Consider the following 14854-nt stretch of genomic DNA (forward strand, 5'->3'; position numbering starts at 1 on the left):
CCATATCAGAATAATAAAACTCTCTTTGGATGTTAAAATCTTAAAGAAGATTGAAGATAATTTTGTTATTGTGAAAGAGAGCATTACTCATGAGTCTTATTTTCTTCCACTGAATTTTTTTTTTTTTTTTTTTTTGAGACGGAGTCTTGCTCTGTTACCCGGGCTGGAGTGCAGTGGCACAATCTTAGCTCACTGCAACCTCCACCTCCTGGGTTCAAGCGATTCTCAAGTAATTTTCCTGCCTCAGCCTCCCGAGCAGCTGGGACTACAGGTGAGCGCCACCATGCCTAGATAATTTTTTGTATTTTTAGTAGAGATGGGGTTTCACTGTGTTAGCCAGGATAGTCTTCATCTCCTGACCTCGTGATCCACCCGCCTCAGCCTTCCAAAGTGCTGGGATTACAGGCGTGAGCCACCACACCCGGCTCTTACACTGATTTTTAAAAATTGCCTTTTGAAAAAATTTTCAGGCTGGGCATTGTGGCTGACGCCTGTAATCCCAGCACTTTGGGAGGCCGAGACGGGTGGCTCTCTTGAGGCCAGGAGTTTGAGATCAGCCTGGCCAATGTGGTGAAACCCCGTTTCCACTAAAAATACAAAAATTAGCCAGGCGTGGTGGTGCATGCTTGTAATCCCAGCTATTTGGGAGGCTGAGGCAGGAAGATGATTTGAACCTGCGAAGTGGAGGTTGCAGTGAGCCAAGATCGTGCCATTGTACTCCAGTACTCTTGTACTCCACAAGAAGTGGGGCCCAAGCGGAAATGCTTGCCCGCCTCCTGCTGTGTGGATGGTTTCTAACAGTCCACAGACAGATAACAGTCCATGGCCGGGGGTTCGGGAGCCCACTGCATTATATCATTCTTAGGCCTTTGCATCCTCGTAGCTTATCTCCCATCTAACAAGTGAGAGCATACTATATTTGGTTTTCCATTCCTGAGTTACTTAGAATAAGGACTTTTGCCATTTTCTTACTGAAGTAGATGGTTTTTACATTCCTAGCTGTATAAATGTAACAAGAAATAACACTTACTGCTCTGCCTGTTTTATTTAGTAAAACTAAGGATTTCAAACAAGGTTCATTTAATGCCAGAATTTCTCAATCTTGGTGTTGAGGCTGGTAGCATTTTTCTGAAGTTACATTTCTGTTTCAGTGTTGAAGAATGTCGCAATATAATTGTGCAGTTTGGTGTTCGGGAGGTCACAGCTGCCCAGGTTGCAAGGGTTTTGGGAATGATGGCTCGAACTCATTCAGGATTAACAGATGGCATTCCATTACAGGTGTGTTGAATTCAGCTATTTTACCAAGTGAGTTAATGTCCTGTCCTCTTTATTTTTTTTATTGAATTACAGTATGATTGATTGTTCTATCGACCAGAAGTGAACACATGGAGTAGTTGGGTTTGTTTAATTCAAGTTTTACTTCTACAGAGTATTTCTGCTCCGGGCAGTGGGATCTGGAGTGATGGGAAAGATAAAAGTGATGGAGCACAGGCACACACGTGGAATGTAGAAGTCTTGATTGATGTTCTTAAAGAACTGGTGAGTATATGTGATGATGGTTTTTGATTTGTGGTATTTGGATGATATAGTCCAAAGAAAGCAAATTTTTAAGAATTTTCCACCTTCGTTAACTCAAAAAGTAATAAAGTATCCAAGTTAATTGTGTACCGGAGGCAGTACATAATCAAATTTAAATTTTTTCATTAGGGTTGTTACCTTGTAATTTGGGGTGCTACTGCTAAGTTACTCTTGTTTATGGTGGATAAGAACAATGAAAATCATATTTATCTTGCCACTTCTACTTCAGTTTAAACTGAATAAAAAATAAAGTACCTCTACTAAAATATTGAAGGGCTTAAATAAGACATAAAGGAATTGAACTCTATTTATTTTTCCTTTTGCTATGTTGCCCATATTGGACTTTTAACTCCTGGGCTCTAGTTAATGATCCTCCCACCTTTGGGAGCAAAGCGTTGGGATTATAAGCATGAGTCATTGTACCTGGCCTAGAATGGAACTTTTGTTTTTGTTTTTGTTTTTTTTAGATGGAGTCTCACTCTGTTGGCCAGGCTGAAGTGCAGTGGCACGATCACGGCTCACTGCACTCTCTGCCTCCTGGGTTCAAGCAGTTCTCCTGCCTCAGCCTCCCAAGTAGCTGGGTCTACAGGCATGTGCCACCATGTCTGGCTAATTTTTTTTTTTTTGTATTTTTAGTAGAGACAGAGTTTCATCATGTTGGCCAGGCTGGTCTCAAACTCCTGACCTCAGGCAATCCGCCCTCCTTCCAAAGTGCTGTGATTACAGGCGTAAGCCACTGCGCCTGGCCCTAGAATCGAACTTTTAGATATTAAAAGGTAGTGTGATAAGCCAGGTGTGGTGGCTCACTCCTGTAATCCCAGCACTTTGGGAGGCCGAGGCAGTGGGTCACATGAGGCCAGGAGTTTGATACCATCCTGGCTAGCGTGGCAAAAACCTGTCTCTACTAAAATTTAAAAAAATTACCTGGGCATGTTGGTGTACTTCTGGAATCCCAGCTACTTGGGAGGCTGAGGCATGAGAATCTCTTGAACCCAAGAAGCAGAGGTTGAAGTGAGCCGAGAGATCATGCCACTGCGCTCCAGCCTGAGCGACAGAGTGAGACTGTGTCTGAAAAAAAAAGAATGGGTTTCTTAAAATTCACATTAAAAATTTTGTAAGTAGAACATCTAAATTGAATTTCAGATTTAATTTGGCCTTTTGGATAATGTATCAAAATATACACACATTCATTACATTTTAAACTACTTTGGTCTTTTTTAGAATCCGAGTTTGAATTTCAAGGAAGTAACTTATGAACTGGACCATCCTGGATTTCAAATTCGTGACAGTAAAGGACTTCATAATGTGGTTTATGGCATTCAGAGGGGTTTGGGTATGGAAGTGTTCCCAGTAGACCTCATATATAGACCTTGGAAACATGCTGAAGGCCAGGTGAGTGAGTGGTATTTAGTTATAGATGGGGGAATAAAACATGACTTATTCTTTATGTAGTGCCTTCTACCCATTGATTGAAATATTCTTGTAAAGTAGAATTTGTTATACATAGCACAGGAAAGCAAGGACTGTCCATAAGTATTGAAGGAATATTATCATAGTTTTAGTACTAGTCAGACTCCTTTAAGGTGTAACTGTCAAGGTGTTTTCCCAATAGTTTAATGATGTTCATTTCCAAGGCAACGTTAAGTTTCCTTAATTGGCTCAGAAATGTCTTTTTACAGTTGTTATGATTGATAATCCAGACAGGGTTTCATTATGCACCTTTCATGTGTCTGAATTATGTGTGGTTTTCAAAGGGCAAATGATTAAGATTTTAAACAGGAAATTGCCATGCTAATAACCTTAAGATTGACAATAGCCTAATGAAAACATTTCAGATTTTTATGGCATTCACAATCATTTATGGTGGTAAGCATTTTCTTTCATTGCAGCTCTCCTTCATTCAACATTCCCTTATAAATCCAGAGATCTTCTGTTTTGCTGACTATCCCTGTCATACTGTTGCCACTGATATTCTGAAAGCACCACCAGAGGATGACAATCGAGAAATTGCCACATGGTAAACACTTTGATTCATCTTTCATTTAAAAGATTACTTCTTCTTTTGTGAAATATAAAGTTAATACTAAGCCAAGTACATAGTTAACAGGTTTAAATGAAGCAGTAGTTTTAGTGACCCTACTTAAGTATTTATAGAGGGGGTTGGTAGATAAATTCTTTTTCAGTCTCTATCGTTAGTTATATCTTGTAAGGTCTGTCCTTAGGTGTTCTTTTAAAAGCATCAAATCTGAAAGTATCAAATGTTGGAAAGAGATTTGTACTTCCCCCTTTCTCCCTTAGTATTGAGATTTCTCCTCTGTAGAGCTTATACCTTTTTTTTTTTTTTGATTTGTAAGTTGCTCAAGGTGGCCAACCTGTCAAATCTAATAGTTTTCTTATTTATATTTTTGGGATGGAGTCTCGCTCTGTTGCCCAGGCTGGAGTGCAGTGGCACAATCTCAGCTCACTGCAACCTCTGCCCCCCCAGTTTAAGTGATTCTCCTGCCTCAGCCTCCCGAGTAGCTAGGATTACAGGTGCTCACCATTGCCCTGGGCTAAGTTTTGTATTTTTAGTAGAGATGGGGTTTTACCATGTTGGCCAGGCTGGTCTTAAACTCCTGACCTCAGGTGATCCATTTGCCTTGGTCTCTCAAAGTGCTGGGATTGCAGGCGTGAGCTACTGCACCTGGCCAAATCTAATACTTTTCAGCTAAAGTATCTAGTTTCTCTGAGTTCCATTTTCAAACTTTCGAGGTAGAGTCTTAGTCCGGCCCAGTGTCTATGTCAGGTTTCTCTTGGAGCTCTGTCCCGTCATTCCTCTCTGTGAATGTGTGAAGAAAGAATGGTAACAAGTACTTTCATTATTTTTGAAGTACACAGGGCTACAGGGAGAGAGCGCGGCTTGAATTGTTCCCCAAAGGGATCTAGTTCATAATGTATCTTCAATTTTTTTCTATCTATAGCCTCCCAGAACACGTTTCTGTTATTGATCAAATAATTATCTTTACTTTTTTTGGTGGTGGTGTGTCCTTTTCTTAGGTGGTAGCCAACATTAGATTTGTAAGCTTGCTTATTTTTTTCCTTATGAGTCTGATGTATATAGTAGTGTTTCTTCTTCATTTTATTTGAACAGATAAAGAAGGGCTCTTTCCATTTTTATGAAGCTTAAATACCATTATCACATTAACAAATAACAGTTCCTTAATATAGCTAGTTATTTACATTTAAGTTCCCCAGTTGGCTCAAAAATGTCTTTTAAAAATTTCTATGATTGAGAATTCCAGACACAGTCCATAGTTTCTTTTATTCTGTAAATCTGTCTTCGTTCTCTCTTTTAAATTTATTTTTTGCCATTGATTTGATAGAGAAATACAGCATTTGTTCTCTAGTCTACCCCATGTTATTTTCTTACCTGTTTTCTCATGGTGTTTACTTCATTCTCTATCCCTATGTTTTCCATGGGCTGAGGATAGAGTTAGATCTTCAGGCTCAGTTGAAGCCAACCAGATTCAACCTCTTGGGGCAAAAATAATTCTTAAGAGAGTGCTGTGGACTTCAAACTTCTAATATTAAAACATGACACCAACTTGGTTTTGTGCTTACAAGCTGGTATCACTTATTTTGAAAATTAATCTGTATACTTGGATTTTCATTGATAAAGCATGTTTCTTCTTTTCTTGTTAGGAAGAGCTTGGATTTGATTGAATCTCTGCTGAGGCTTGCAGAGGTTGGGCAGTATGAGCAAGTCAAACAGCTCTTCAGCTTCCCTATCAAACACTGTCCAGACATGCTGGTATTGGCCTTACTACAAATTAACACCTCTTGGCATACCTTGCGCCATGAACTTATCTCCACTCTGATGCCAATTTTCCTTGGAAACCATCCTAACTCAGCAATTATTTTGCACTATGCATGGCATGGGCAGGTAAGATGTGACCGTGTGCTTACCATTCTTTCATCTGAATAATTGACCTTCTTTGGAGTGTTGAGGAAGCTCAACCAGAGAAATCTTTTTTTACATCTCTGAATTGCTATGACTTTAGAAGTCATACTGTCATAAAACTTGTTTTATCTTTTAGAATCATGTGAGCAATAAAATACAAGATCCCAAAAGCAAGGAGGCAAAATAATATTTAATAATTTTATTTTCTTTCCTTTTTTTTTTGTTTTTTTTTGAGATGGTGTCTTGCTCTGTCGCCCAGGCTGGAGTGCAGTGGTGCAGTCTGTCTCACTGCAACCTCCATCTCCTGGGTTCAAGTGATTCTCCTGCCTCAGGCGTGCATCACCATGCCCGGCTAATTTTTGTATTTTTAGTAGAAGTGGGATTTCACCATGTTGGCCAGGATAGTCTCAAACTCCTGACCTCAAATGATCCACCTACCTCGGCCTCCCAAAGTTCTGGGATTACAGGTGTGAGCCACCACACCTGGCCAATATTTAATAATTTCAATATTAAGAAAGGTCTGTATTGCTAGGGCATCACTTTCCTTTTTATACGAAGGGGCTTAAACATCTATCATGGAGGCAGAAGGTACTGATACCATATTTTCACAGGAAATGAGAGATCACAGATCAATTTAATTAGCACTCTTTTCTAATTTATCTAAATCCAACATTTACATTTTATTTCAGTTTGTGCTGAAATGCCTTTCAAGCCCCTGTGCTTTTCACCTCTTATTTTTTAGAATGTATTTGGCAAGTAAGTATTCTTTTGTCCACTGATTTTTTTTCCTTCCCCTACTTTTTTTTTTTGAGAGAGGATCTTGCCCTGTCACCTAGGGTGGAGTGCTGTGGTGCAAACATGTCTCACTGCAGCCTTAACCTCCCAGGCTCAGTCACTCATTCTGCCTCAGCCATCCTAAGTAGATGGGACCACAGGCACATGCCACCATACCCAGTTAATTTTTTGAATTTTTGTAGAGACAGAGTCTTGCCCTGTTTCCCAAGCTAATATCCTACATTATATGATACATGCAGGAAAAAAAATTTCTTCTCCTTTACCCCGAGTGCCCTTTTTAGCTACTTTTTATCCTTTACCCATTCTTGAAGTAGTTTATATTATATACAAGTGCTTTTTACAAATTAGTGAAATAAGGCTCTTTATTATAAGTGAAAAATGTTAGGCTTAGTTCTAGGTCATTCAGTTAGTTTCTCCTCCTTTCCTAGAGACTCAATTAACATTGTAGACTTAACAGTTTATAAAATGCATGATAAACATTTAACCAAGCATTTGCAGTCCAGATGGTCTTCATTCCTTTCTCACCATAGCTGTGAGGTAGAAAGGGCTGGTAAACGAGCTGCATCTCCTCTCTTGTGATTGAATACTTGTTCTAGCAGACCGTCTGCCACTCTAGGACAATTAACTGGGATATTACTTGGATATAGCAATAGTAATGGTCTTGCTGTTGCTTCTATGATAAATACTCACTGAGTTCCAGATATTTGCATCATTCATGGTTGTTTCTGAAAACCAGGCTACCTGTCAAGAAAAAAAATAAATGGAATAAAAAAAAATGAAAGATTCTTGTTTGTGGAAATAAGATTTAGAATGTTTGTACAGGCGCCACTCCCAGAAGTAGTGATACATCCAACACTATACTGTGCAACATGAGAAATAGTTACCTTAAATTGTTTTGTTTTTATTTATATGCCAGTAATTTGCATTTAAAGTAATTATATAAACTTGATGTAACCTCATGTTCACATAATCTAGTTCACATTTAGCTTCTGAAAATGATAGGCAGACTTAAAATAGGACAAATAAGTTTGTTGAATGACTATATGACCCAAGTTTAGGAACAGGCTTTATTTGGAATATGTGGAGGTAACTTGGCTTTCCCATAAAGAATGTCATGGTAATTGCATAGTTTGAGGCCTGAACTTAATGTCAGCACAGGTATACCTGATTTTTATACAAGTTCTAGTAAAATTAACTGGGCATTTGTAATAATATCTATCACAGTGTTTAGCAGTATTGCTATTTAATCTTTCTTCCCCTTTTTAGGGACAGTCTCCCTCAATTCGCCAGCTTATCATGCATGCAATGGCAGAATGGTACATGAGAGGGGAGCAGTATGATCAGGCCAAATTGTCTCGAATACTTGATGTGGCCCAGGACTTGAAGGTGAGTTCAGAGGGACAGACTGACACCAGTTTATTTACTAATGAGAAAAAAAGGCCGGGCACGGTGGCTCACGCCTGTAATCCCAGCACTTTGGGAGGCTGAGGCGGGCGGATCCACAAGGTCTCGAGACCAGCCTGACCAAAACATGGTGAAACACCATCTCTACTAAAAATAGAAAAATTAGCCGGACACGGTGGTGCGTGCCTGTAATCCCAGCTACTCGGGAGGCTGAGGCAGGAGAATCGCTTGAACCTGGGAGGCAGAGGTTGTGGTGAGCCAAGATTGCGCCACTGCACTCCAGCCGGGGCAACAGAGCAAGACTCCATCTCAAAAAGATAAAAAGTAAATGCTTATGTAACAAAGATGCTCTAGGAATAATTCACAAGTGAATTTTGCTCCTGGAATGAGATGAGATTTAGAGGTTTCTTGAAAAGGATAGGAAGGAGAGTGGCTTTAGGTATATAAAAGTGTTTTTATTTTTGATTGGTCTTCCATATATTGTAAAGCTGTTTTATAGTAAAAAGTTAGCTTTTCTCATAAGTTATGTTAGATACAGTTTTTGGGGAAACTAGGCATGTTTCTTCCCTTAAGCAGCTCTGTGAGAATCAACAGGATCTTTTGACGAATTACTCTATATCTTTTTTTTTTTTTTGGAGACGGAATCTTACTCTGTTGCCCAGGCTGGAGTGTAGTGGCGCCTCTTGGCTCACTGCAATCTCTGCCTCCTGGGTTCAAGTGATTCTCCTGCCTCAGCCTCCCAAGTAGCTGGGACTACAGGCGCCTGCCACTGTACCTGGCTAATTTTTTTATTTTTAGTAGAGACAGGATTTCACCATGTTGGCCAGGCTGGTCTTGAACCTCTGACCTTAGGTGATCCACCCACCTTGGCCTCCCAAAGTGCTGGGATTACAGTCATGAGCCACCACGTACAGCCTAGACTCTATATTATTAATCACTAGGTGCATTAATGTACTGGTGATGCAGTTGTGCTTAAGCCTGTGTTTAGATTTTGAAAAATGGGTAGGGATAATTATTCGTGCTTTGAGTCTTGTTCTGCTCTAGGTTTAGTTATTTTAAAAAGCACGGTAAAGTTTGTTTTGAAGGTAGTGTCATGTATTCACCTTTAAAATGTGATCATTATTTTAGAAAATAATGACTAATGTTACCCCTGAATTGTGCTAAGCTGTTTAAATTGTGACCAAGGAAGTATTAGCAGTGTGTTTTATTTGCACTTGTTTGTGGAAAGCGAGAAACAGTATGTGGGACAGAGATAGTTACTTAATTGCTCCACTTGCATTATCTAATATGCTTTGTCCTTTAGGCCTTGTCAATGCTGCTAAATGGTACTCCATTTGCCTTTGTTATTGACCTTGCTGCACTTGCTTCACGTCGTGAATACCTCAAACTTGATAAATGGCTCACAGATAAAATTCGAGAGCATGGGGTAAGCAGGATTTGTTCACTTATTTTTGCTCTTAAATTTTGGTGGCTAAAATGGCTAAAGTATAACTTTTAAAATTTGTGCAGCAGTAATAAACTAAAGAAAAATTTAAAAGAAACAACTTTTTAAAAAGTCAATGAAGATGTTATTTATTTTAGATTTTAGTTACAGTGCTTAGTAGTTACCTTTAATTCAAAAACATTTAAGATCAATTTTTAAATACACTGAGAGACTTTTCTGTTCTTCAGGAGCCTTTTATCCAGGCGTGTATGACTTTTTTAAAGAGACGGTGTCCTTCTATTTTGGGTGGACTTGCCCCAGAAAAAGACCAGCCCAAAAGTGCTCAACTTCCTCCAGAAACTTTGGCAACAATGTTGGCCTGTCTGCAAGCTTGTGCAGGGTAAGAAGTACATACATGAATATGACTCTTTGAATTGGATTATATGAATAATTGTAGATTTGCGGAAGAAGAGGTTTAGTGAAAGTGACAGCAGTTTAAAATGGTCCAATGGTTTTTAAGTCCAAAGTCCTATACTATTTATGATACATACTAGATCCATTTGAGTTAAGGTTTTGTATCTGGTGTGAGATAGAGGTCCAAATTCATCTTTTGCATGTGAATATCCAGTTGTTCCAGCAGCATTTGTTGAGACCACTACTTTGCCTTTTCAATTATCTCAAAAAAAGCAATTGTCTGTAGTGCATGGGTTAGTTTGTGGTCTCTCTAAGTGGCAAGGTCTTGCTGTCGACTAGGCTGGAGTACAGTGGTGCAATCATAGCTCACTGCAACCTCAAACTCCTGTATTAAGTTATCCTCCCACCTCAACATCCCAAGTACCTGGGACCACAGGCATGTGCCACCCACTCTCAGCTGGTTAAATTTTCTTCTTCTTCTTCTTTTTTTTTTTTTGTAGAGATGAGGTCTCAGTATGTTGCCCGAGCTGATCTCAAACTCCTGGGCTCAAGTGATCCTCCCGCCTCAGCCTCCCAAAGTGCTGGGATTACAGGTGTGAGTCACCACACCCGGGCTATTGTTGGTTTCTTAATTCTGTTGATCTGTGTCTCTTAGGCCAGTTCCACAGTCTTGATCACAATAGGTTTTCAGTAAGTTTTAAAACTGGGGATTATGAATTTCCCAGCTTTGTTCTTTTTTAAAATTGTTGGCAGCTCTTCTGGGTTCCTTGAATTTTCCTAAAAAGTTTAAGATCAGCTAGTCAAGGCTGGGTGCGGTGGCTCATGCCTGTAATCCCAGCACTTTGGGAGGCCGAGGCAGGCGAATCATGAGGTCAGGAGATCAACACCATCCTGACTAACACGGTGAAACCCCGTCTCTACTAAAAATACAAAAAAATTAGCCAGGCCTGGTGGCAGGCGCCTGTAGTCCCAGCTACTCAGGAGGCTGAGGCAGGAGAATAGCGTGAGTCCAGGAGGCAGAGCTTGTAGTGAGCCGAGATCTCACCACTGCACTCCAGCCTGGGCAACAGAGCGAGACTCCATCTCAAAAAAAAAGATCAGCTAGTCAATTTTTGCAAAAAAAAAATTGCAAAACAGCCTACTGGGAATGTTGAGAGGATTATGTTGAATTTTTAGCTCATTTGGGGGAGTACTGCCTTCTTAATAACGTTGTCTTTTTAATCCATGAATCTGGGATGTTTTTCTACTTATTTAGGTTTTTAATTTTTTTCTTTTTCTTTTTCTCTTTTTTTTTTTTGAGTTGGAATTTCACTCTTGTCGCCAGGCTGGAGCACATTGGCGTGATCTCGGCTCACTGCAACCTCTGCCTCCCGGGTTCAAGTGATTCTTCTGCCTCAGCCTGCTGAGTAGCTCGGATTACAAGTGTGCACCACCACGCCCCACTAATTTTTGTATTTTTAGTTGAGATGGGGTTTTGCCATGTTGGCCAGGCTGGTCTCAAACTCCTGACCTCAGGTGATCTGCCACCTCAGCCTCCCAAAGTGCTGGGATTACATGTGTGAGCCACCACGCCCAGCCTCTTTAATTTTTTTTCAATGATATTTTTTCATTATCAGTGTACATCTTGCACTGATTTTGTTAAATTTATTAAGTATTTTATTTATTTAACTTAATTTTTTTTTTTTTTTTGAGACAGAGTTTTGCTCTATTGCCCAGGCTGGAGTGCAGTGGTGCGATCTTGGCTCACTACACCTCTGCCTCGCAGGCTCAAGTGATTCTCCTGCCTCAGCCTCCCAAGTAGCTTGGACTATAGAGACATGCCACTGCTCCCAACTAATTTTTGTATGTTTAGTAGAGGTGGAGTTTCACCACGTTGGGCAGGCTGGTCTTGAACTCCTGACCTCAAGTGATCTGCCCGCCTTGGCCTCCCAAAGTGCTGGGATTACAGGCATGAGCCAGCACGCCTGGCGTTAACTTAATTTTTGTGTGTGTGTATGTCACCCAGGCTGGAGTACAGTGGCATGATCATGGCTCACTGCAGCCTCCACCTCCCCCCTCAAACTCTGGAGTAGCTGGCATTACAGGTATGCACCACCATGCCCAGCTAATTTTTTATTTTTTGTAGAGACAGGATTTCACTGTATTGCCCAGGCTAGTGTTGAACTCCTGGGCTCAAGACATCCTACCACTTTGGCCTCCAAAAGTGCTGCGACTGATTACAGGCATGAGCTACTGCACCTGGCCTATCTTTGTAGATCTATCTGTTACTGAAAGTGGAGTATAGAAGTATTCAATTTTTTCTTTTTTTGAGATGGAGTTTTGCTCTTGTTGCCCAGGCTAGAGTGCAATGGCATGATCTCGGCTCACCGTAACCTCCGCCTCCTGGGTTCAAGCGATTCTCCTGCCTCAGCCTCCCAAGTAGCTGGGATTACAGGCATGCGCCACCATGCCCAGCTAATTTTGTATATTTAGTAGAGAAGGGGTTTTTCCATGTTGGTCAGGCAGGTCTCGAACTCCTGACCTCAGGTGATCTGCTCGCCTTGGTGTCCCAAAGTGCTGAGATTACAGGTGTGAGCCACCATGCCCAGCTCAATTTTTGTTATTTTTAATTTTTTATTTTTTTGAGACAGAGTCTGCCTCTGTCCCCCGGGCTGGAGGGCAGTGGTATGATCTTGGTTCACAGCAACCTCCACCTCCTAGGTTTAAGCGATTCTTGTGCCTCAGCCCCCTGAGTAGCTGGGATTACAGGTGCTCACCACCACACCCAGATTATTTTTAAATTTTTAGTAGAGATGGGATTTCACCATGTTGGCCTGGCTGGTCTCAAACTCCTGACCTCAAGTGATCTACTCGCCTTAGCCTCCTAAAGTGGTGGGATTACAGGCGTGAGCCACTGTGCCTGGCCTCCTATTATTTTTTTAACTGTCTTTTTCTCTCTTCAGTTTTGTCAGTTTTTCCTTCATGTGTTTGGGGCTTTGTTTTTAAGTACATGTGTTTTTATAATTATTCCATACTTCTTTATTTTATTACTGTTTTTGAGATGCAGTCTTGTGTCTCACTGTGTCACCCAGGCTGGAGTGTGGTGGCACTGTCTTGTCTCACTGCAACTTCCTCCTCCCACGTTTCGTTGAATCTCCTGCCTCAGCCTCTGGAGTAGCTGGGACTACAGGCGTGCGCCACCATTTCCAGCTAATTTTTTTTTGTACTTATAGTACAGATGGGGTTTCACCATGTTTCCCAGGCTGGCCTTGAACTCCTGACCTCAGGTGATCTACCCACCTTGTCCTCCCAAAGTGCTGGGATTACAGTCATGAGCCACCGTGCCCGGCCTTAATGGTTACATATTTCTGATGGATTGACCCTTATTGTAAAATGTCTTTGTCTCTATTAACAGTTTTTTTCTTAAACGTTTGTTTTGTTTGATACTAGTATAACCATTATAGTTCTCTTGTGGTGGTTTGCTTGGTATATCTTTTTTTTTTTTTTTTTTTTTTTTCTCAAGCTGTATGTGTCTTAATTTGAAGTAGGTCTCTTTTAGAGAAGGTATGGTTGGAGTGTGTTTGTGAATTTGTGTTTGTGTTTACTACATTCTGCCTATCTTGCATTTAATGTATTTATTGATAATATAGGGCTCTTTTGCTGTTAATCTTTCTATCTCTTTTCACTTTTGTTCCTCTGTTCTTCCATTACTGTCTGTCTTCCTGTTAAATAGATAATTTGTAGTGTACCATCTTAACTCCTATGTTTCTTTGACTTTATTTTTTGTTTTGTTTCTTAGTGGTTGCCTTGGGTATTAAAACTAACATTTTAACTTATTCCAATCTTTTAGTTTCGGTAGGATCCAAAAATTTCGTTTAGTATGGCTTTGTCCCCTTCCCCTTGATTTTTGCCATTATTGTCATGCAAATTATACCTTTTTACATGATGTGATTACCAAAAGGTTTATAATTCTTGCTTCATGCAGTTATTTTTTTGAGACAGGGTTTCATTCTGTTGCCCATGCAGGACACGATCACAGCTCAGTGCAGCCTCAACCCTCCAGACTCAAAGCAATCCTCCCAGGTAGCTGGGACCACAAACATGTGCCACCACACCTGATAAATTTTTTTATTTTTTGTAAAGTTGAGGTCTCAGTATGTTGCCCAGTCTGGTCTCGAACCTCTGGGCTCAAACTGATCTCCCGTTTTAGCTTCCCAAAGTGTTGGGATTACAGAAATGAGCCACTGCACCCAGCCCAGTTGTTCTTTAATTAGGAGATTTATACTGTCCTTCGTATTTACCTGTGTATCTTTGCCAGTAGTTTTTCATATGCATTCAGGTCAGTGTTCAGTGTCTTTTCATTTCAGCCAGGATTCTTGAATTTTTCTTGTTTCAGCAGGACTGCTAGCAATGAATTACCTCTTTTTGTTATCTAGGGAATATCCTAATTCCTCCTGTATCTTTGGGGATAGCTTTGCCAGATGAAGGATTCCTGGTTGGCATTCCTTTTCTTTGAACATTTTGAATATGCTCCCCCACTGCTTTCTGTCCTCCATGGTTTCTGATGAGACATCAGCTGTTAATTTATTGAGTATTGTATGTGATGAGTTGCTTCTATCTTGCTGCTGGTAAGATACTCTCCTTGTCTTTTTTCTTTCATCAGCTTGCTTATGTTGTTCTAGGTATGAATCTCTTTGAGTTTATTCTACTTAGAATTTATTGAATTTCTTGGATGTCTAGATTAATGTTTTTAATAAAATTTATGGGGTTTTCAGTCATTATTTCTACAAATCTTTCCGTACCTTTTTCTTCTCCCCTTGTACTCCCATTATGTTTGTGGTGGCACACTCAGTAGTGCTCCACATGTCCTTGAGTTCTCAGCCCTTCCCCTCCCCCCCCCTTTTTTTTTTTCATTTTCTCAGGCTGGATAATTTTAATTGATCTATCTTCAAATGAACTCTTTTGTCTGCTTGAATGTGTGGTGGGACACATGGTTAGTGAAACTTTATTACAGTTACTGTACTTTTGTACTTTTTCTGTTTGGTACGTTATAGAGTGTAGTGTCTGACGGGAAAAAACGAATTTCGGTTTTTTTTTTTTTGCTAATTTCTATGGACATGCTTTTTGAGATAGTATTCCTATGCTTTCCTTCAGTTCTTTTGATATATTTTCCTTTAAATGTGTTCTGTAGTGGCTGGGTGTCATGGCTTCAGCCTGTAATCCCAGCAGCACTTTGGGAGGCCAAGGTGGGTGGATCACTTGAGATCAGGAGTTTGAGACCAGCCTGGCCAACATGGCAAAACTCCGTATCCACTAAAAAT

The 14854-nt window shown here is 40.3% G+C and overlaps 1 protein-coding gene across 6 annotated transcripts in view; it reads left to right on the plus strand.

The window, feature by feature from the left end:
* The window catches only part of CNOT1 (CCR4-NOT transcription complex subunit 1), a 110075-nt gene that overhangs the window by 46278 nt on the left and 48943 nt on the right, over positions 1-14854 (plus strand). For all 6 annotated transcript variants that reach the window (XM_030796009.1, XM_030796022.1, XM_030796017.1 and 3 more), the window contains exons 9-16: positions 1152-1278; positions 1429-1539; positions 2800-2970; positions 3468-3595; positions 5260-5500; positions 7580-7699; positions 9021-9143; positions 9389-9540. In XM_030796009.1, coding sequence (XP_030651869.1) covers positions 1152-1278; positions 1429-1539; positions 2800-2970; positions 3468-3595; positions 5260-5500; positions 7580-7699; positions 9021-9143; positions 9389-9540 — 1173 coding nt within the window. The remainder of the gene's footprint in view (positions 1-1151; positions 1279-1428; positions 1540-2799; positions 2971-3467; positions 3596-5259; positions 5501-7579; positions 7700-9020; positions 9144-9388; positions 9541-14854) is intronic.

The sequence above is a fragment of the Nomascus leucogenys genome, chromosome 2 (genome assembly GCF_006542625.1).
Source record: "Nomascus leucogenys isolate Asia chromosome 2, Asia_NLE_v1, whole genome shotgun sequence".
Classification (NCBI taxonomy): domain Eukaryota; kingdom Metazoa; phylum Chordata; class Mammalia; order Primates; family Hylobatidae; genus Nomascus; species Nomascus leucogenys.